General features: G+C 43.0%; 1 protein-coding gene across 2 annotated transcripts in view; it reads right to left on the bottom strand.

The window, feature by feature from the left end:
• The window catches only part of SNX10 (sorting nexin 10), a 65,554-nt gene that overhangs the window by 17,729 nt on the left and 24,383 nt on the right, over positions 1–23,442 (bottom strand). For both annotated transcript variants that reach the window (XM_019534986.1, XM_019534995.1), the window contains exon 2: positions 14,536–14,588. In XM_019534986.1, coding sequence (XP_019390531.1) covers positions 14,536–14,559 — 24 coding nt within the window. In that variant the 5' untranslated portion in view covers positions 14,560–14,588. The remainder of the gene's footprint in view (positions 1–14,535; positions 14,589–23,442) is intronic.

The raw sequence follows: 23,442 nt of genomic DNA, 5'->3' as shown, positions 1-23,442 counted from the left end.
GGTGCGGCAGGCAGAGTGGGGTGGGAGCCCCACAACGCCATGAGGTACCCCCCCGCCCACCCATCAGCAGTGGGGGCACAACTCTACACCACCATCCCTGCTGCTTGAAAAGAGAAAATCTGCGTTTTTCTCCTTAAAATGAAAAATCCACATTTTACTGCATTTTGCCATGGCAAATGAAAAGTTCAGATCCCTGTTAATAGCCCAATCCAGAATAAAGTTCTTCAAGTTTTAGGTTGGGCAAGGTGCTATGTACTATACTGCAGAGAATGAGAGAACAAGCTTGCATGGGTAGTGGCAGCCGAATATGGTCTAACAAGTTCTCCAGAGCAATAACATAAAATAAAATAGATTTCGCTTTGGGGAGTCACTGTTTCCCTCCCAATCTCTTCTATTCTACGGAAGGAGGAAGTTGTACCAGGTCATTGTCTATCTTTAGTAGCTTTAGTTTCCTGAGCCCCCAAAACTGGACATCCTGGAAAGCAGCAGTGTCAAAGGTCTCTTGCCCTTCTTCACCTATCTACATGAGGGGAATGTACAAGCTCTTTAGGAAATGCCTTGGTCCAAAGGAGAAAAGAGCTTCCATATGCTCCCTTCCTTTCCCCAGCTCATTTGTGCTGGCACACCGAACAGATCCTAACTGTGCCTAGTATAATGGGGTTTTAATCAAGACTGAGGCCTTTAAACACTACTATTAAATAAATTTATATGGCTAATAATTCAGACTGTCAGCAGATAATTAGCCAAGTTAGGCTGAAGTCAGGCAGAAGGCAGGGTGGAGATGCAGCTTATAGTCTAACTGAATCAGAGCTGCCTAGCACCTGATGAAGTGAGCTTGGGGTCATGAAAGATTATGCATCACAGATAGAGTCAGTATATAAAGGTGCATCTCTACCTTACCTTCTGGCAGACTGGAGGAATACAGCTATATGTTAACATTTCCACTATCATCTCTGGGAAATCGTATGTCATGCTGAGGAACCTGATATATCTGAGAACATTGAAGTAGAAATAGTTTCTTTAAAACAGAAATATTGGACGCACCACTGAGAGTGAAGCCCAATACTTGCACAGTAATTCAATAATCTGTTCAAGTTCAACTATTGGAGGACAACTGCTTAATCAAATCATTCCATTATGGCTAGGTACTAGGGGTGGGTGAAGCGGGCCCTATTCAATTCGGATTCAATTAGTTGATTCAGATCACTATCCCTAATTTGATTCAGCCAAATCTGAAGATTCAATACCAATTCAGAGAATCAGTGATTAAGCCATAGATACAGCTTTAAATGTTTTTTCTACATACCTCAAGGTGCCAGGCATGGCTCATGAACACTGCAATGCTGGGGTGGATGGAGCATCCCGCAGGAGTGCGGGGGCCCCCCTGCATGATCGGTGGCGAACCCAGAAGTGGACCGCAAGTACTTTTGGTCCACTTCTGGGTCTGCCGGGGAGCACACTGCGAGGCCCCCCCTTACCCTCTGACTCAGCGACTGGCTGCGGAAGGACCCTGGGTGCCCCCTCAGACCCAGGAGGCACCAGAGCACGGGGGCTCCCCTGCGTGCTCTCTGCCAGACCCAGAATCGGACTGGAAGTGCTTCTGGTCCACTTCTGGGTCTGCTGTGGAGCACGCTGGGAGCCTCCTGTGCTCCTGTGGGACACTCCATGCATCCCAGCATCACAGCATTCACAAGCTGCTACCTAGAGGTATGTAAAAAAAAATGTAAAGTTGTGTCTATGTCCGAATTGCTGAATCTTCCTAAAACTCTCCAAATGGATTTGGAGGGTTCTGATTTGATTTGGAGAGATTAAAGGGTCCTCTGATTCGATTCAGATTCAGAGATTCAGTCACATCTCCGTAGCATCAAATCAGGGACTGAAACTTAGCAGAGACCTACCAGGTACAGACATTCAACAAGCCAAGGCAGAATCGATCTAAGTGGTTTTCTGTAAGCTGCATACTTTAGATTAGTAGTGAACAGAACACACGTTCACCCTTTGATGGTGGGGGGCAAGTCTTAGCCTGGGTTCTGCCATTTTTAAACCAGTCTGTGTGTGCCAAATGTCTGATCTGTTACAGGTATAGACTGGTTTCTGATAACTTATGCTGGTAAAAATGTAATGTCTGTACCTCGCCCAAAGGACAGCATCAGACCATAAGACAATCTTGGCAGGATACATAAAATACATTAGGGTTTGTGTGCACATAGTTTAGGCAATGGCTTAATTAAGTCTGTGCAGTTCTCCCCCTGTGTGTGCACACAACCATACTGATGTAAGCTACTGTACCACAACAGACTGAACTGCAATAAATCCATACCGGTACCACTGCATCCACACTAATTTATTAAAACAGATGCAAAGACTGTGTTAGGTTGAAAACTTGATCATGGCCAGTGCCCTCCAGAGAAGCAAATAAATACTTCAGAAATGCTTTGAGATAAATCACTGAGAGCCATACTTGTTTTCCTTGAGACCAAAGGAAGATTACATCAGTTCTGTGGGAAACTCTAGGAGTAGAGGCAGAGTCACTGACCAATGACATTATTTTAGAACAATGATGGGCCAGATGGGTGGCTTGGGGCCAGTCTGCTGGCCAGATCTGGAGACTGCAGCTGTATCACCTGGCCCACCAAGTGTTTGGCTACAAAGGCTGCCTGTGGGCCAGATAGCATGGCTTCTCATCACAGATCTGGCCCACAGGGCTCCCCACAAATCCAAACATTTAGTAGTAAAATGAATGGGGGCGGTGTTCATTGCTGCAGCCAGGTGACATGGCTCCACAGGCCAGATATTGGTCACCCCTGTTTTAGAAAGATTCATTGTTAAAAAAGCAGCCATAGATTTAGACAAATTGCTGTTTGCATACAGAGGGGCCAGACAGTCAACTGTCATAAATGGGATGGGTCCATTAACTATGCCAGAGTTAAACCGATTTATTCTGCTGAGAATCTAGTCTGGTGTTCTCAATAACTTAATGTTATTTGCAGAATAAATAATATTTTTCACAAACCAAAAGCATTGAAACAGAAAGCACTCAAGAATACTTCTCCCTAAGCCCAAACCACAACTACCCAGAAGTATTGCTTGTATTTCAAATGGAAATCCCTCCACACTCCAGTTCATAAACCCCTGACAGCAAACTTTTAAACAGTTAAACAAGAACGCAAGCACAAAAGGCATTTTTGTATCAGCAGTGGCAGGGGAACATGTAGTCAGGATGTAATAATTTAATGTATGAAATAATTTTTTTTCCCCAGGGATTCTATTGCCTCTTTCAGCACCAGAGAAACACTTAGGGCCCAATCTTCCACTTCCATGCATCTTGTATAGCTTTTTACACCAGTGCATAGTGTTCAAAAAACATTAGTATCTTGATTTCGTAGTGATTTCCACTTACTTTCATAGGCATAGATGGCTAAACACAGAGCACCTCCTTTATCTTTGGGGACTGACCCTTAAATAGGATAAACTCACATAGTTCTATCATAGTCAATGGAGCTACAGTAATTGCCATTAGGTGAAGTGCTGGCTGACCTTTAATTTGTAAACTGGTTACCACTGAGGGGTAACCAGAGTTTTAGACCGAAAAGGTATATATAAAAAGATGTGGGGTTTCTCCCTCCAAAATGGATGTACTTGTTATGCTAAGCAAAGGGTATCTGAGGGAAGTTTTCCTCCTGTCAGTTTCCAAGTCTCTACTGTATTTTCATCCCCATTCTGACCCAGTCACACTTAACATAACTTGCTCTTCATATCTACCTTTTGCTCTTCTCCGTCTAGGTTTTCTGTTCCATAGTTTTTGTTTCTGTCTTCTCTTGTTTGAGGATTTCCTGTGATCTTTTATATACCTTTCTCCTCTATCCTACAGCCACATAATCTTGTACAATGCTCAATCCCCAAAGCTGTCTGCTTTCTTTCCCCAACCTCAAATGAATTGCTTCAGGTAGCTAAAAGAAAAGTAACTCCATCAGGACAACCCACAGCCCTCCCTTCCCATGGAAAGCTAATGCTCTCATAGTGAAAGTGTTGCAAGGCCTGTTTTGTAGCCTGACCCTTTCCTTTATTCATATTAGATGCCCATCATACTCTCTTATACCTACGTGTATGTCTGCACAAAAGAAGGGATGGCCAAGTAGAGACGCTTGAGCAAGTTTCATATCAGAAGTAGCACAGCCACATTAGCATGGTGCTGAACTCAGAATAATGTTCTCATTCAAAGCTAGCACAGATGCTTCTATACTGCACTGTGTATGTAGATGGAGACATACTGAAAGTGGTGAGACAAGAGAGAAGCAAAACAAGTGTTGAGTAATTGGAAGAAGACAAAATGTACAGCATTTCCCAAGCTCGGTTGAAGTTTCCCTTATTGCTGTTTTGAGCCAAGGAAATACTAAACCACTACCACTTTTATTGTCAAGTAAGTTCCCCTGCCCTAGCAACTAAGAGCCAGATCAAGATCAGTCTTGCAGGCTCCTACATTTCAGGAATTCTGAAGTCTAAGAAGAGGTGCCTGGAAGGTGATTCAAACAGAGTGGTTAGGAACCCAAGATACATATACAGTAAATGGGGAGTGTTTAGCAGCTTTGAGAAGGGGATTTAGAGCAAAGGGTGATCAGCTAAAGAGAACCAAAAGGAAGCACTAACACAGGGTATTTGAACTCCTGCCTCTTCCTTGATGCTTAAGTACCTGACACAGGGCTGCACATTAGGCACTTCTATCTGGTTGACATCTAGGCTTCCACTGAGGGTAGATGCCCAAAAGTGGCAGTAGTGGCTACTGCTGCTATCACTGGTGCCCACCTTTTGCACACCAGTTTCATGGGCAGAGCATTCACCCAGGAAGCAAGAGACCTGGCTTCTAGGACCTACTCGGTTGGAGGGGGTCTCACTTTGACATCTCCCAGGAGAATGTCCAAGCTCCCACACTATGTAACATTCTGACTACAGGCATTCTCCATACTTCCTGCTGAAGCTGGGCCACTAAACAGAAAGAAATGCAAGAGTCATGAGCTCAGAAAAACAAGCAATAGTGAGTATGATTCCACACCTCAGTGATGAGGACACATCCATTGGGAGGGTCAAGTCCTCATTTCCAATCATGGTATCAAGGTTATTTCTGCTTTTTTAATCTAATAACTATTTAATGTAATGTGTAAAGAGCTCTGGCAGCTGAGACTCAAAGCCACTCTCCTGAGCCACAGAAACACACTACCTCTTGCTTGTTCTCTCTGGCTCCACCACCTAACCTCTTCTTCCTGCCATGTTTTCCTAGTAACGATTGGCCATGTGTGCTAAGTCTTATACTGTACTACATTGTGTCAGTATGAGATAGGCACTCTTGGCATGCCTAACAGATCAGGTATTTCTGGGGACATAACCACTATGAATCTCTTTCCTGGATTGCAGTGCAGTTTAGGTAGGAGTTAATCACCTAATTGCAAGATCTGGGGCACTTCTGTGTGTGCTCAGAAACCTAAGTTTAGTTGCCTAGGAATGTGTTCAGGTCAGAATGTAAGTGCTGAATGAATTTAAGTGTCTAAAGAATCTTAAGACTGCTGAAGAGGAGTTAGTCTAGAATTTATTTATTTTTACCTAGAGGCCTAAATTCTGTTTAAGTCTGCTAAATTCTGTCCAGGTGTCTAATGTATTGGTCTTGATGTGGTCATTAATGCTTTTAATGTTGCCCTCTTTCAACTCCTAGGGTTTGTCTGTACTAGAAAGCTGCACTGGTTTAACTACGCTGCTATAGCTGATGCAGTAGTAAATCCCACAGTGTAGATACAGATATCCCATAATAATTAGTCTTTTTGCCATTAGAGCTTATTCCCATATAACTGTGTCTGACAGCAGAACCTGGAACATTGGTATCTAGGCGGTGTGCAACCCACCTAATTCACAACATATTTCCAAATTAGGGATAAGATGCTCAGTTGTTCGTTCTGGCTTTTTCTTCAAAGGCTGCTGCTTCTCTGATCAGCCAGAAATCATCAAAAGTTCCTCACAGGTATTTGTTGTAGCTCTAACCCTCCTTACCCACCTTCCCTTCCCACCTAATTCACAAGCCCTCAACTTCAGGGGGGACAGGTAAAGTATTTAATCCTGCAAAGTGACTGCACTCTACTGTACTAAGATTTGTACCAGCATAACTAACCAATCCTACACTGCCACAAAACCTGCATGTTACAATTTAAATCTATCTGGCAGGATGTCCATGTGGGTGACCCAGAGGCCATCTTGTGATTAGTAAATCATAGAGACCTCCAAAATAAAGGCTTCAAGTACTGCAGTTCTCTTAAAAGAATATTTGCTATTGCTTAGGTAGTAATATCTGGAAACCCTACATAACAGGGCTTCGCCACAAGCTATGTACAAACATAACAAAGTATTGGTGTCAGGAGGTTACATATTTATTTTCTTTCTGCAACTCAGCAAAAAAAAACTAGCTACATTAACAAGCAAAAATACTTTCCTCTTTCATAGCTAACATCCCAATTTAGCCTGGGATGGTCAATCTCAAGGTTTTCTGGCTCAAGCACCATTACCAGCAATACAAGTTCTACCAGCAGAACTTAGTTAAAAATTCTGTAGACGGTGACTGATGAATAGACACTAGCTTACTCTCTCCCACCTGAAACAGTTCTGCAGAACTAACTAATATGTCAGGAAAAGCAAGCAGAAATAGCCTGGAATATAAAGAGAAGTCATAGCTGCTTCATACACAGGCATAATAACTTTTCCAGCTTTTGGAGAAGGCATAAGTAGCATGAAGAGATTTTTTTTTTTAAACACATATAATGGTAAAGTAGGAAATCTGCCAAAAACCAACTATTTTTAAAATGGGGAAAAAACTACTGTGGGGGGGGGAATAATTTCACAATGCTTAGCCATTTACTTCATTTACTTAGTTGTGACTGCTTCAAATCATTGTGTTCTGGGAATCATCAGGTGACAACCTCATGTTTTAGAATGCCCCAAACCACAACTATTACAAATCCAATTATTCAGCCCCTCCAATCTAGTCATTTTCCACAAAGTTCCTGACCAAAAAAAAATAACTTCCTGTCACTTTGCTGTCATTAGAATAAGACAGTGAAGGCGATAGAGCTGATCTATAATAATTTATAAACAATAACAGTGTATGTGGTCAAGTGATTAGAATAGTTTCTGCATGGTTATAACAGTTTATGGGAACATTTACTGAATGCATGTTGTTTTAGTTCAGTAGCAGGGCTGTTAGGGCGGAAAAAAATAAAACAAAACAGGAAGGCAGTGCAATTACTCCAGATAAATAATTGCCTGGAAATATAGCTGATTAAAGCCAAATCTACATGTGGGAACATGGAGAAGCCTTGAGACCTGATAACTTCGGGGTGCATGATACCAGAAAGAGGTCAAAGGCATAGCTAGTCCTATAACTTTGAAAGATAGCAAAAAGGCTAGGTAGTTACCCCACTCCTTTAAAACCAAGCTTTTTGTGACATAATTCATTAATTTTATAATTCACTAATCTTATTGCAAGTTTAATTCTTCCACACAACGTGGAACAATTTCAGGAGAAAGAACTGGCAGGATCTCACCCTAGGATGCCTTACGGCCTGACAGAATGTCCTATGGCCTACCTTTTTCACATGTAAGGTAGGAGATAAAGTTTCAAATCCCCTCAGGCAGGAAACAGAATTGAACCTGGATCTCTCCTATCCTAAGTAAGTGCCCCCTCTAACCATGGGAGATACAGGATAAAAGGAGGCATCTTTTCCTTCCACCACATTTTCTGTTAGGCCTGGTACAACAGATTTGCTCTAGAAGCACCTAACTGAATCAGGCCTAGTAGGTGAGACGGGTGAGGAACTACTATTTTGTAGATCCTCATGAGGCTTAGTTAGGTATGGGCTTAGTCATTAACTTAAATTATTCATTAAATTCAATATCCATGGTTAGCTATTTAACACTGTCAAGAACTGAGCAGTTTTATCATGCCCAGGACTAGATCTTTTGTGCCATGTACACCTTACCTGTACTGATAAACTTCTAATCAGTTGCATAATTTATTCAGAGTCAAATTTTGGTAGCAGCTGAGTTGGAATTTTATAGATCTATTTTGGGTGTAGGTGTTTACAGGGGCAGCTAGGCAGGATTTTGGTACCTCAATCCTTTTGTGCATCTAGCCCAGGGGTGGGCAAAATACAGTCCACGGACCGGATCCAGCCTTTGGAGATAATTTGTCTGGCCTTTGGCAGGTCCTTTGGTCCCACCTGGCCCAGGCACCATCCAGCCTGTGGCGCATCCTGCCACCCAAGAAGCTCCAAGTCCCCATTCCTAAGTAACCCAGGGGGGAGTGGTTCCTTCCAGCAGTTGCTGCTGCCAGACCGTGGCCCCATGGAGACTGGCAGAGACCCATGCGTTCAGCCCCCAGCCCTGACCTTGGCTCAGTCCACTCTGCACCCGCTCTGGACTAGCCCTGACTGGAGTGGAGCAACTCCAGACCAGCCAGGACCCATGTGTACAGCCGCAGTCCCGGGCCACCCTGTGCCTACTCCGGACCAGCCCACCCATGATGAGCAATGGCAGCAGCCGGGCAGAAGCTGCTGCCGGGCACAGAGAAAAAGCAGCCACTTCTCCCTCGCCACTGCCAGGCCTGCCACCTGCAGTTTAGAAAAAAAATTAAGGTGAGGCAGAGATGCACGTCATATTCTCCAATATGTGAAAGGCTACCATGAAGAAGACTGAGAAATGCTGTTCTCCCTTGTACAAAGGACAGGACAAAAGGTTTAAATTAGAGCAAAGCATATTTATATTCAGTCTCAGGAAAAAGTTCCTAACTCTGAGAACAGTAGGATGTTGTAACAAGCTGCCCATGGAAACTGTGGAAACTCATTCATTAAAGGTTTTCAAGAGGAAGCTGGATGGACATCTTTTGGGGATGATTTAGGAACAGTAAATCCTCATCTGTGCAGATGGCTGAAGTAGGTAAATTCTAATATTCCCCCACCCAACCCTATTATTATTCTGAATGTTATTAATACATCATTAAAATAAACTCAATAGGCAAGCCACTCCATACAAAAAAACTATATCAGCATGGTATTTCAGGATGTGAGTCATAATAAAGGGTGGAGTATAATAAGCATTCATCTTAAAAGAATCATACAGAAAAACTGCCTGATTTTTTTCCCCGCCAACTGAAAAATATTTTTTCTATGGTTTGGGTTTTACAGTCTGTATATGCAAGAGTTGATTTAGTTTGGACAATTAAATTAATTTTCACTCAGATACATATCTATACATTACAACTGAAACTTAAAACTGTGTAAGCAAATAGAGCAATACATTCATTTTAAAAGAACTTTTTACTGAAATATCCTTGAGTTCTAGTAGGAACAGAACTTCATGGTCAGCACATCTACATCTGTGACTGCTCTAGGAAAACCTCCACCCCAAGTTTTCTATTAGCCTTGCTCCACGGGTGGCAGAAGAGAAGGAAGTTGGCAAGATTCAAACTCTTCTGATCTGGAGTAGGAGTGAGCAACCATTTCTGATTGCAAGCCAGAACCCATCCTGGATCAGACACAGGTTGGGGGAGTGAGCGCTAGGGCATGCAGTGGCATGAGGACAACGTGTGGAGCCAAAGCCCCCTGCTGCTGAAGCCCCACACCTGCGAGTCAGAGCCAATGGCTGGATTCAGCCCATGGGTCATAGGTTAGCAACCCCCAATCTGGGACACTATATGCACTTTGGGGCAAAGAACAGCTTTCTTTGCTTGTACGGCACCTAGCACAATGGGAACCTGGTCTCTGAGTTAGACTCCTAATTTCCATCACAGTAAAAACAAAAATAATGACATGATGGTATGTGGCTACACCTGGTCAAACACACAGAAGCCATTATCACACTTCAGGTATGAGCAAGGACCAGATTTGGCCTGCAAAGTCTTTATACTTGCTGATAGGCCATAAAGAACCCAAGCCAACTCTCTAAGTATGTCTTCACTGCTTCCAGATTCCAACAGGGAGTGCCACAGGAAAGCACTCTATGTATACTGAATCCTGAAACAGAGTGTCATATAGCCAATCTAGCGGAGCACTGGAGTTTTGCAAATATGCTTTCAGTCTCAGGTGTGCTTATCAGCATACATCCAGCAGCACTCTAGGGCAGCTATATTACATCTGTTTTAGGGGTTAGCACACATGAAGCCAGAATATCATGCAACATTCCTTGTTGCAATCCAGAAGTGGTGCAGACATAGCCTTCTCTGATCCCAACCTGAGAGAGCCAGGCTGCAAGTTAAAAGAAAAAAAAAAATCAGACAAAACAATAATCTATTTCCCCATTTTACGCTGAAGTCGCTGTTAGGCAGGGTGAATAAAAATCCATGATTATTTTTAAGCCAAAAAACCTGGATTTTTAAATTTACATAGATTTTTAATTTTTATTTAAATTATAATTAAGCTTTCCTTTGTAAAAATAAACCAGCTTAAAATGAAATTTGAATGTAATATAATATAGCCTAAGATATAAATGTAACGTAATTTATTAAAATAATTTAAATAAAATATTGTGTTGAATCAATGAGCCTCTACTAAAAATTCTGAAGTTAAAGGCTGATTTCTTCTATTTAAGAATGAGAGGGAAAATCTACCTTTTGAGGTCAAGTTTTAAAAATATGGCACAATCCTGCTGACTGCCTGCCCTTTGGGCAGAGGGCTGGACCCGATGATCAAGCCAGGTCCCTTTCAGCCCTAATGTCTATGAAATCTATGAAATCTTTCATGTATTAGGGGCTTGACCCTGCAAGGGATGTTGGGTCTACGCTACTGGGTGCAAAGAATCAGTAAAGTCATCACAGGTATTGGAACTTGTAGAATTTTATGGATATACACCATCATGAGTACTCCTTGACCAGGATTATCAACTGAGCCTACCTGCATAGTATCAAACTATTCTCTCTACCTGATTAACTCAGCTCTCAAATTACAATATTTATGATTCTGCACCCAGAATGGAGGCTTATTCTCCAGCTCAAGGAAAAGCAACCATCTGCTCAGTAACTACCAACCCCTACTTCTTAAGGGTTCTGGGTATTTCAGTTAAATGGCATTGCTTGGTCCTTTTGCGCATGTACAGCACTTCTGAAGTGCTCTATCCATGTCTCAAAGCTAAAATACTTCAGCATACAAGTCCAGGGGGTTACAATAGCAGATATCATGGATTGTTACGGGGAAGGGTTTAGGGTTTTAATCTGTTTTGTTGGGTCTTTTTCAGGGGGGGGCAGGGTGGAGGACAGGGTGAAGAGCATGGTAGGTTGTCATAGAGAGAAGGCGGCTTGATTTACTGTTAATTTCTTGTGTGTGAGGAGGGAAAGGGAACAGAGTTTGGAGCAGTGTGTGCAAAAGAAAGGACCATTTTAAGGAGAATTTTCAAGAGAATTATGCAAGTAAGAACTTAAGCTTAAATGACTTTCACCTAGGCCTTTTAGAAAATTTTCCTTGGGGAGACCTAAAATAACTGGTTTAATTCTCTAACCATAGTTCATAATTCTACTACTGTAACAGTTAATACTAGCATTAAATAAATTTGTTAGTTGTAAATGCGCACTACATTTTGATAACAAAAGTTTCTGTATCCAAAACATTAAATAAATCTGAAGCATTGTTTTTGTGTTTAATAATTAAATGCAAGTTGCTATCTTAATAGAGCTCAATACAAATATAAGCAACAAGTTAATCATTTAGTGAATAAGAAATATATTTTTCACCATTTTATAGCACACTACAATGTAGGGCTTCTAGCAATCTAACATATTAGGCTTTTTTTTTTAAATATACATAGTTTGTGTACCTAGGAAATGTATGTACCAAATCTACTGTAAAAACTGTATTAAATCAACATGTTCTCATTATTGCAACCAATAAAAATACATGTTTCTTTAAAAAACAAAAAATATACACAATGGGAAAGTTGATAAAAATCAGTCATTTAAATTGGGCTTTTCACTTGCTGATTTAAAGAAATTCACCTTGCTCTCAAGCAAACAAGAAACTCCACAAGTGAAAAGCCCAATTTAAATAATTGATTTTTATCAACTTTCCATTGTATATATTTTTTGTTTTTTAAAGAAACATGTATTTTTATTGGTTACAATAACAATGAGAACATGTTGATTTAATACAGTTTTTAAAGTAGATTTGGTACATACATTTCCTAGGAACACAAGCTATATATATTTAAAAAATATAGCCTAATATATTCGATTGTTAGAAGGCCTACAATGTTTAGAGCAGACCCAGGCAGTGCTTAAATATAAATATGTGTATGTTGCTTAATTTCCATCCTTCTGTTAGTGTTACTTTCTGCAACTTAAATTGAAAGAATGATTGAAATCTAAAGTTGCATTCATCACCGGTATTATTATTTAAATTAATCAACTTAATATAACATTTATGCATATTATTAATAACTAAAAATATATGCCATGTAGATAACCCTGTTTTGGCCACATAAAAGAAAAATGCCCCCCGCTCTCTAATACTGTCCAGCAGAAGGAAATTTTAAAACACCCACAAGAGAATAATTACTCCAGCAATTACTCTTTGGTAAGTCTTCAGCAATACACATGGGAGTGGCATTCCTTTTAAATGCATTTCACAGAAGCACGTTAGAAAGAGGAAAGCAAACAGCATGTAAAACACCATTTATTATATAACTAAAATACAGGTTTGTAATCACAGGAACTATTGTTTCATTTCTATCTATTGGTGGGTGCAGAAATTATTCTACTAGTTAGGATGCCACATAGTTGTCATTATGGCTGCACAATTCACCAATCTCTGGTATTGATTCCCAGTTTGGAGGTTTTATTGGGAAAGAGAAAGCAGGAGGTTAAAATGGATTCACAAAAGAACAAGTACTCAGGCTTCTGGGAGAACAGGAAGCTTTGGCTAGGAAAGAAGATCAAAGGGACATGCATTTGTAGCAGAGTAGTTCTGTCTAAACATATAGACCAGGTAATATCAGAGGAGGTTGTTTGGGTACAGAGGGAGAAAAGAGGCACTGACTTCACAATGCAGACAAGAACTGTGACTTGAAATAGGAACTGAGATCTAAGCCAATGAATCCAAACTAGTGAAGAAAGTGAAGTATGAAAATGCATACAGGTGTGTTTACTATTGTGTCTGGATCTGTCTCTCTCTTGTGCTAACTAAAAACCTACTGTGTTATAGACAAAGCCTGTCCGTGAGTTTCACCTGTCAGGTGAACTGAACTCACAGCATCCCCAAGACTGGCATCAGTCCCCTTAAACTATAAGGGGACTCACAGATCTGCTTGGGTCAAGGACAGCTGAGCTGTGCGGTCCCATTTCCATGAAAGTATAACATTTCCTTTGCCCAGGAATTCTGTTAGAGAGGCCAAGGAAAGGGACAGTACCTCATGTACTCCGACCCTGGGACAACTTGGTGAGTGTTCAGCAAAGGGAACACAACTAAGGAAAAGGCACTTGGTGTTCTCTCATGAGGAATATGTTACTTCTGCTTTTCCTTGACCTAAAGAAAGTTCATTCTAACCTAGGACGCTAAGGACTTGTGCAGAAATATAATAGGTTCTATAGATCAGTGGTTCTCAACTTTTTCAGGCTCAAGGCTCCCCTGGCTAAACTTAAGGCACCCATCAGAAAATACTAGCTCTAAACTTTCACTTGTTTTTTGAGTGCAGAAAAAAACTAAAGTGATTTTCTATTGCAAAGATCTTATAGAGACCACAATGTCAGAATGTTTTTAACAGTATGGATTCGTATTTGAAATTACTGGCTTTATATTGTGAATCATGTTTGCACATCTATCTGTGCTAACATTGCGTGGCACCCTTGGATCTCACGGCATCCCAGGGTGCCACAGCACCCTGACTGAGAATCACAGCTATAGACACCAGTTCTGTAGCAAAATATTTCCCAAACTCCTGAACACCAGTGAAATTCCTACTGCCAAAATATTGAGTCAGACCCCCTAGAAATTTCATTGGCCTTCATAATTTTCCCCTAAACTCTTCAACCTGATTTCTCATCCCAATGCGGTGGGGGGGTGTTTGTGTGCCCAATGTGTGTGTTTGTGTGCCCAATGCAGAAGGGGGGGGGTGCACGCATGCATGCGCGTGCATGCACAAAGATACTTAGTAAAGCTACATAGGATCATATGAAAGCAGGGCTGCAAGGGACCTCTAAAGGTCATCTAGTCCAGCCCTGTGCTCAAGACAGGATCATCCCTGACTAAATCATCCCAGCCAAGTGTCAGAGCCTACTTCTGAAAGTTTCCAAAGAGGGAGATTCCATAACTTCTCTATGTAATATGAAACAGTGGGAAAAAATGCATCCTCTTTTTCATACAAAGTCATACAGCCATTATAGCTACCCAACAACAGCAACAGGCTCTTATCTAATGATTTTCCAAGTTCTCAGTCTGTAGATCCTTTGCACAGTAAAATGTTATGCACATCTGTCATCAATCCTGGCTCCCTCTCTAATAAAGTTAAAATGTTACTTACTTGTTTTTCATGTTTTGGCGTCATCTTTAAAAGTACATACAAAAATAATCAATCTGAAAAACAAAATGGATAAATGTGTTAGCTATGTAGGAGTTAAAGGATATGCATGTTTCCTGTCATGCAATAAACAGAAGAGTCAGGGCAGGCTCAACATGCTGTGGTGTGGTACTGGTGGTTACCACTTGTGGTCGGTCCCTGGGAAAATAAAATTGCTGTTCTGGACTTCCACTTAGAACCTTATGATTCAGATAAAAAAGCGCCAGTTTCTGTATAAATTAACAGCAACATTTAGATTCATAGTGAGAAAAATACTCTGACCTGCTTCTACCAGAAGCACCGTGCATGTCTCTTCCTGGGGATTCCTCTAGCACAGACTAGTCCTTTATGGGAACAGTACACGTGATACACAAAAATAAAGTGTCTGTAATCCCCTGTAGGGCTTGTGATGTAACTGTGTGGATGGTGTCTGGTAATCCCACGCGTCATAGTTTCTGCCAGCTGCCTGAAGAGGCCAGGACAGATTTTTATCCCTTTCTGTCTCCTTTAGTGGTTTCTTGGTGGGGTGGGCAGGGGGTGTCTTTCTCTGAAGGCGTGCAAACATTGGCCACAGGTAAAGGAAAGAGCTTTGACTGGGGTGCTTTAGTGCTCCTGATGGTACTTAGAAACTTTAAGCTAGATGGTCTGAGGACTCTGGTGTATGCAAGGGGTGGAGTGGATGATTTTTAGGACTCTTTGAAAATGCAAGGACTGGACACCTTGACCCAAGTGGTCTTTCCAGTCCCATGTTTCAGTGTGGCGGCTGTCTGTGCCTTTTCGAAGATCCAGCATTAGTCCTGTATGACTGTATTTGGGGGTTGGAGGAACTAGAGCAGGGGTTTTCAACCTTTTTTGGTTAGTGTATCCCTGGCAGCTGGTGAAGAAGCAGGGAGTCCCCCGGCTGGTCGATGAGCAGGGAGGGTGGAGGGGGAGAGGTCCCCCAGCAGCCAATCGATGAGCGGGGGGGAGTGTCCCCCGCATGCAGTGGCGAAACCAGATGTGCCAGCAGCGAAACCGGAAGTGCCTCCCACTTCTCCGCACTGCTGTCACGTACCCCCTGGGGCCTTCCCAAGTACCCCCAGGGGTACGTATACCCCTGGTTGACAACCCCTGGACTAGAGTGTACTGTATAGTAGTTGTTCCTGCCAGCAGATGCCAAGCAGTGAGAACAGCTCTTGATGGCTTACCCCTGTTTCACCCACCATAAACTGAATGCAAAATGTGTATCTGCCTTATCCACTTTCTTTGCATAACATTTCACTAGGATTTCATGTCTACCTGAAATAAGAAACAAAAAGAAAGTACAAAGCTCATTGGGATAGCTTGTTTCCTAAGTGTCTGAAGCGTTACTTAGTGAATCAAACCATAATATGCCCAATCTTACTGTACTAGTGGGGCAGCAAGATCCTCCCCATGCTACAGCTGAAATCATACAAACAAGAGTCAGGTAGCAGTGCAGGTTCCATGACAAGTAATAAATAAGATTTCACTCACCCACTTCTAACCATGGTATAGACTACCTCTAACTCTTTTCAAGGCAGATAAAATGCCAGTAATTTTTGTGCAAACAAAAATGTTTAAATGGTGATGTGAGACGTTTTCCCCCTTCTTGTGAATTTACAGAATTGTGCTATAGTTAACCTAGAGCACAGTTTATGCCAATTCATTATCTCATACAAATATATATAGATAATCTATACATTTCAGCTGCACTGAAAGCTAGTATGCTGTTCAATCCATTGTATCATAGGAGGACTTCTTTACAACCATGTTCTGGGGCTCACAGTGGGAAAGAGGCCAGGGTTGTGCTATCCAAGGCATGATGCCTGAGGTATATGTGCAGCCACTGCCACCATGGATCTGGGCCAGGGGTCTGAACTCCAGTACAGCCATTTGCAGCCTGCCTGCCACCTGCTGCCAGCAACGTGGGCTCCATAGTGGTAGTGGCTGTATGTGCACCTTGGGACACATGGCAGGTGGGAAAGGGGCCAGGGGAAGTGCAGTCCCAGCCCCTTCCCACCATTCTCCAAGGTGCATGTGCAGCTGCTGCCAGCAACAAGCGGGCTGGGGGCTCTGGACTCCAGCGCAGCCCGCTTGCAGGTTTGTGGCTGCCTGCTGTGAGCAGCCCAGGCTATTTGTGCAGCCCAGTCTTGCTCCCCTGCCATTTCTCTGCAGTGGGGATTACGTGCCCACTGCACGGGCTTCCCTTGGGGGGATGCCCCATGCTCAAGTCACGTCAAGCAGTGCCCATGACAGCAGCAGCTCTCCCTTATTTTTCCCTCCCCTCCCAACATGCTGCCCCTGTGCATCTGGGGTTTGGGGTGGGGTGGGGTAGAGAGGGGGTTGCATTAATTTAAATGGTGGCTTTGGATTGTAAACCTTCATTCTGTGAGGGGAAGTGACTGCAAATCCCCACTCTCAGCTCATGCCATTTTTTGTGTGCCTTGCCTCTGCTCAGTTGATGCCTTGCAATCAAGGGAGGGAGGAACACTGAAGGCTCCTCCAGCTGCTGCCTGGACAAGCCCTCCAGAGAAGACAACCAGACCCTGGAGAAGCTCCCTCTCCCTTACGCATGGAGGTGGTGATCCAGCCAGAGCCTGGGCGGCTTGCAGCAGGCAGCCATGAGGCTGCTCGTGGGGTCTAGAGCAATGGCCTGGCTCACTGCTGGAAGCAGCTGCACACGTGCCTTGGGGAGCATGGTGGGGAAGGGGCCAGGGCTATGCTGCCATGACAAGGGTTAGGCCGCTCGCAGCTCCCCCACTGTCTGCCCTTGGCACACCAACATCTTTAAATTCCAGGTTGCAGGGATTTTTTGGCACTCATCCAAAAATGCTGCCAACCCCAATTTAAACCCATTGTGAGTACTCAGGGGGTTTTCTGTTTGTTTTATTGTTTTCCTTTGTTTCCTAAGCATCCTTTCAAGTTAAATAAAGCAGTGAATGGATTCAGGATAGAGAACCATCCCTGAAAAGGCAGGCTGGTTTATACGCATGTACATGCACATACTACCTATCGGGGAAATGATGCTCATTTGAAAATAAATTTGCCGCTGTAGCAAGTGCTCCTCCCAAAGGTAGTCACAATGCTCCCTAGTGGCCGCTCAATCCTTGTCAACCTGGATCCCTTTAGGCACTCTCCCCTTCACTTGCCCACCAAGCCTTGATGTTATTAACTTTTAAGGAAAGGGGGACTGTTCCAGGGTTTCCCAAGCCTGATCTCACTCTTAAGATTGCAGGTGTCCATAGTCATTGCCTTAATGGCTAATTATTACATGGGCTCCATCCTCCCCCAGTACCCACACCAATACTTTGTAGATACCATGCTGACACATGCCCTTCCTGGGCTACGGACTCTGAGCCCGTCTTTACCCCTCCTAGGCTATAGGTTCCTTGGTCCTCTCGGTTTCTGGCTGCGGTCCTTGACCTATGGTCTCCCTAGACCCTGGCCTCACTCCTAGGCCAATTCAGACGTCCAGGCTCCCTGGCCCCAGCAGTCTCCAGCAGTGGTCCCTGACCTTTGGTCCCCCAAAACCAGGGGTGGGCATCATGGCAGATCTGGCTGCTGGCTGGACTTCATTTCCCAGCAGCCCCTGCCTGTATCACTCCATTTGGTTTCCATGGAGACTCTAGGAGCAGCAGGGCCATGACAGTGCAGCAATGGGGTCTCCATGGAGAATGGTCCGAGCAGTTTGGCAGGGCATGTGGCTGGGTGGGGAGCTGCTCCAAGGCCGGGGCCAGGATCTTGTCGTGGTGACAGCATGAGCCAGAGCTGGGAGCAGATCACATCTCTGGCTTGGCTCTGGCCCATGTGGTCACTGCTGCAAGATCCCAGCCCTGGGCCTGGAGCAGCTCCCCACCCAGCCACATGCCCTGCCAGCACTGCTTGGGCCTGTCTCCATGGAGACCCTGGGGCCACACTGTCACAGCCACACCACTCCTGGGGTCTCCAAGGAAACCAGCTGGAGCAACATGGGCAAGGGCTGCTCGGAAATGGAGTACATGGTGGGCCCGATCCGACCCATGGACTGGAATTTGCCCGGTCCTGCCCCCGCTCCTAGGCCAGTTGAGACCTTAGGGCTCCCTTGGCCCTACTATGCTCTCTCCTTTTGGAGCTCCAGACCCCTGGGCTCTCTGGCCCTGAGGACACATGCTGCTCTCTGGGCCCCACACTCTGCCCTTCTATGGGCTCTGCTCTATTTGCTAACTGGGCTTCAGGCATCCTGACCCTCCACTCTCTGCTGCCCCTCTCCAAGCTATGGGCTCACCCACCCGTTTCCAGGTCTATTTGTTCCTAGACCTGGGCTGTTTCCGGGCTCTGGCCTTGCTCCCAAGCCTCTGGGCCTCTCCACCCTGTTCCCGGGCTCTCTGCTCCTTACCCCAGTTTAGCTGTTTTTCCAGTAGCCCTGCTGCCAGAAGCTCCTCTCTTGCTGGCTTCCAGGGCTAGACTGCCACACCAGCTCAGGCCCTGGATTTATATGGCTCAAGCCCAGCCCCCTTCTGGTCATGTGTCTCCTTAATTGGCCCTTGTCACACCTGCAAGCTTCTTTTCCCTCAGCCTTCTCTTAAATTGACAAGTGCATGCCAAGCACCCTGCCATAACCACATGGATGTGCCATGTATCATGCATCTCTGACTAACTTACCAACACTCCACTCAGCAGCAAATCTCTTCCAGAATGATATTCCAACTTCCTGAGCAGTCTAAAAAAGTTAAGTCTAAATTACCTCCAAAGTATTAGCCATCTCCTTCCTCCAAAAAATCCAGAAAAAAGATACAGGTGTCCTCCTTTCACCACCAATTTACCTTCTGAGAATTACACAGACTGAAGAAGGCCTGCAGTGGGCAACATTTAGTTGTACCCTAGTGAAAGGTTTAATTTAAAGTCCAAGTCTCCCACCCTTAAAGTACAAAACTAGGAGCCTATACCATTTGAGAAGGTAGACTTCCCGCTTCCAAATGGAGTGCTCAGAATTTGCATCTAAATCTGGAATCTCTTGAGCTATCAGACTGTAAAGTTGTGATGTATGTGTGTCTAAGAAATATACTTATGTTCATTTTTATAAGTACTTGACATTTATTTGACCTTATCTATGTAAAAGTTGAAGCCAAAATAATGAACTGCATGTAATAATTAATTATACTTTAATTATGCAGTTACAAATCTGCATGCAAACATTCTTAATTCTGATACAACCTACATCCTTCTTTAACTACCACATACACTCAGTAGATTCCAATGGGACTATATCATGGTACAAATTTAAATCATGTGCACAAGCCTTTGTTAGATTAGTAGCCTGTTTTGGAATGAATTCCCTAGTTTGATACACATTGATTTTTTTTTTAGACTGACTCAAGTCACGTCGAGCTCAGAACCCACTTACCACAAAATAAGAATGTCCACATACAAGTTTCCCTTGAAAATTACAATTAATTATTTCAATTCTAGTTTTCAGGAAGAAAAGACCCTTTACCTCTCTGAGTCCTGTATAACTGGATTCATATTAATAAAGCAGAGAGAGATAAAATACATTTTCAATAACATTTCAAAAATATTCTCTGTAAGATGTGGTGGACACAGAACATACAAGAGCATGATTTAGCATCTGCATAGAAAACTGTATTGTACCATTCTCAAGGAAAAAAGTTGTCCTTAAAGCAGACAAAGTAACACATTTAACTGCCTACCAATGTGTCCAACTCAACTGAGAGAAAAATGTACATTATTTCATTAAGCTGAAATGGCTTAATTGTTTAAGATGAGAACAAGGGCAACATTTTCCAAGTAATAAAGGTGGCAGTAAGAAACATGGTGAAAAATGTTACTAAATGCCTTCCTCAGTTTTCTGTTGGTTAGATCAGTAGGCTGAATTATATTTTAGTCTTATATATGACCCTCTTCCCCATAATATCAGAACAAATTGAAAATAGTGTTAAGAAATAGGACTAGATTTTGTCATGCACACTTATTTTTTCCCCTCACATCCTTACTTAAGGCAGGGGAAGCTGCATGTACAATGTAGTGTTTAGGTGACACGGGTTGGATTTTACACCTACATAAACAGGTACACACTACCATGTGTTTATATTAGAGAAAACAAATAGCCAAAAAAGTGAACCTTCCCCTGGCAAAGAAATTGGTGAGATTTATTTTATGGTGCTCTGGAGTTGTTCCGATAGGCATTCATTCCCTACTCCAAGACCAGATTCCTGACAAGTAGTTTATAATTTAGACTTCAAAAAACCTCAAACCTGAGAAAGCCCTTCCTTCCTCAGTCTACTTTTTAAACTCAGGTTTAAATAAGTGGACTAACCGGACTGGAAGTGGAGCCAAAGATTTGTTTGCAAGACTAGGAAGTTACAATGCAAGGTGGTACACCCTTGGTACTTCAGCATTGACAATAATTCAACATTTTGGCACCTACAAAAATCCCCCTAAAACAGGGGTTGACAATAACAGCCCACCAAGCGATTTTACCTGGCCCATAACGCCAGAACTTCAGCAGCATTTCAGTGGCAGGCAGAGGAACTAGAAGCCCACTTTCAGACTGAGTTCCATTAATTTGGCCCCGGGTCCTGAAAGGTAGGTAGCTGATACCCATCCTACAACATTAAGGAATTAGACATCTTTAAGTCAACAACAGATTTACAAGAGTACTTTTGCTCTTTCACTGCATACACTAATATATTATTACCAGAAAAACTAATCTGAAATGAAGAGAAAAAAAATCACATAAAGTCAAATGCTCTGACTTTACAACTTTACAAAGCAAACCTAAGCTCTTGGCATTTGAGTTCATGAGAAACAAACTGAAACTTCCCAGACTCCTGTAATACAAATACTATTACTAATTAATTTTACAGTAATTGCTTTTACATTTTAGAAACTTTAGATACTTAATCTTGCCTCAATTTTAAAAATATATCTTACTGTCAAATAGCAAATTGCTCTTCCTATTTCACAAATTACGTATTTGGGCTATCAAGACAGCTGCTTCTTGTACGGCAAGATTCTTTCATAATTGAAATTAGCCACATTCCTATTGACTTCAGTTGGGCCCAGACTGTATCTATAAAAGTTTAGCCACTTACTAAACACATCTGTAATTCTTCTTTGTAACTAGATACAGGAATTAGCTTCTAATTTTCTAGCAGGCACATGAGTCAATGAAGCAGATCAGCCTTTCAAATGTTTACTTAAGCAAACATCCTCTAAAAAAAACCCACCTCACAGATGTTGGAGAGAAAAATGGCCTGCAGAAAAAAGAGCAGAAAGCTAATACTCTTCCTCATTAAAAGAAGAAGGCTGCTAATTCTTTTCCTCATTATAGAGAGTTTCAAACAATACAGTAGGGCACAAAAGAGAATGGGTTCAGGTGCTGGGAAGAAGAATCAAGAGAGACAGTGGCAGAACAGCAGCTTTGATAAATGGTTTCTAACGTGGGAGGAAAAAAAACCCTATTGATTTAAAATGGAAGGCTTTGTTTCTGTTTCATTTTTCTTGCTTTAAATATATTTAGAATTCAAGTGGGCATCCATTATATAGGAGTACCTAGACCCTCGCTTTAGGTCAATGGTTCTCAACCTTTCTAAACTCAAGGCAGCCCTTGCTAGATTCACAGCACACCTCAAAAAATGTCAGCTCTTAGCTTTTAGTAATTTTTTAAGAGCAATTTTTCTGTTGCAAAGAACGTAAAGACCACCACAGATTAGAAAGAAATCCATAGCTTCAAAAATAATTAGAAATCTCTGGGTTTGTCGTGTACCTCTGACAGTGTTAATATTGTGCGAGCCCTCCCCCCTTAAAAGGATCTCAAGGCACCCTGATTGAGAATCGCTGCTCTAGGTGCCACTTGACAATTAATAAATATACAACTTTTAACAATTAATCAACTCCCCACAAAAACCAGCAGCAAAAACTAATTTGAGATTTACAAAAGACTTCCCAGTCTCTTACAGTTGTGGGAAACAAACAGGCCTCGCAATTTGCCTGAATAAGACAGTTCCAAAAGCAAGGTCCAAAGCTGACACACTCTCTTGGAGAGATCCCAGTCCAGATGCTTAGTGCCTGTACATGATCCTGGAGCCTGCTCCAACATGCGTAACAGCAGACTGGATTAATTGAGTCTGCTGGAGTGTGGTAATTACCACGCACCAGCAGTCTCAACATCCCCGTGCTTCAAAATAGTACTGGGGGCACTTGACAAACTTTAGTTCAAGCGCCCCCACCGCCATTTTGAAGAGCAGGAATGCTAATACACGAGACGCTTAATTAGAGCGGTTTTAGGAGCAGTTCTCATTACAGTGCCGTCCCCCCCAGAGCACATGGAAAAGTGCCCTTACATTTCGTACCTTGAAAATTCTTAGGACTAGGCTTGTATCTTCAAAATTAAATGCTTTGCTATTAATTGGGTATCTAACAACTACCTTACATTACCAACAATAGCTAAATGTAAAGCTGGGGCATAAAACATACAGCCCACAAGCCAGATTCCGCCCATGGAACCATTGTATTCAGCCCATCAGTAGTCTGGTAAACTACCAGAAGTGCACAGCCTCAGCTCCACGCTACAGCATGCTTCTGGCATGCTGGCCAGAGCTCTGTACCTCCAGGCAACAGCATGGAGCTGAAGCTGTGCAGCTGTATGGAACTCTGGCTGGTTGGCAATGCCAGGGGTACATGGCAGTGCAAGACCAAGGGTATGTGATGCCACAGAGCGGTGTTCAGGCACTGTGGAGTGTGGGACATGTGCCAACAAGGACCTGGTGTGTGCAGCAATGCAGAGCTTTGGCCAGGCAGGCATGGAGATAGAGGCATGCACCCATAGTGACATCCAGGTCCACACCACTACACACCCTTGGCTCAACTCTG

Source organism: Crocodylus porosus, unplaced genomic scaffold (assembly GCF_001723895.1).
Source record: "Crocodylus porosus isolate Cpor-Errol unplaced genomic scaffold, CroPor_comp1, whole genome shotgun sequence".
Classification (NCBI taxonomy): Eukaryota; Metazoa; Chordata; order Crocodylia; family Crocodylidae; genus Crocodylus; species Crocodylus porosus.
Note: the sequence above shows the minus strand (reverse complement) of the source record. Positions and strands in the feature narration are given on the sequence as shown.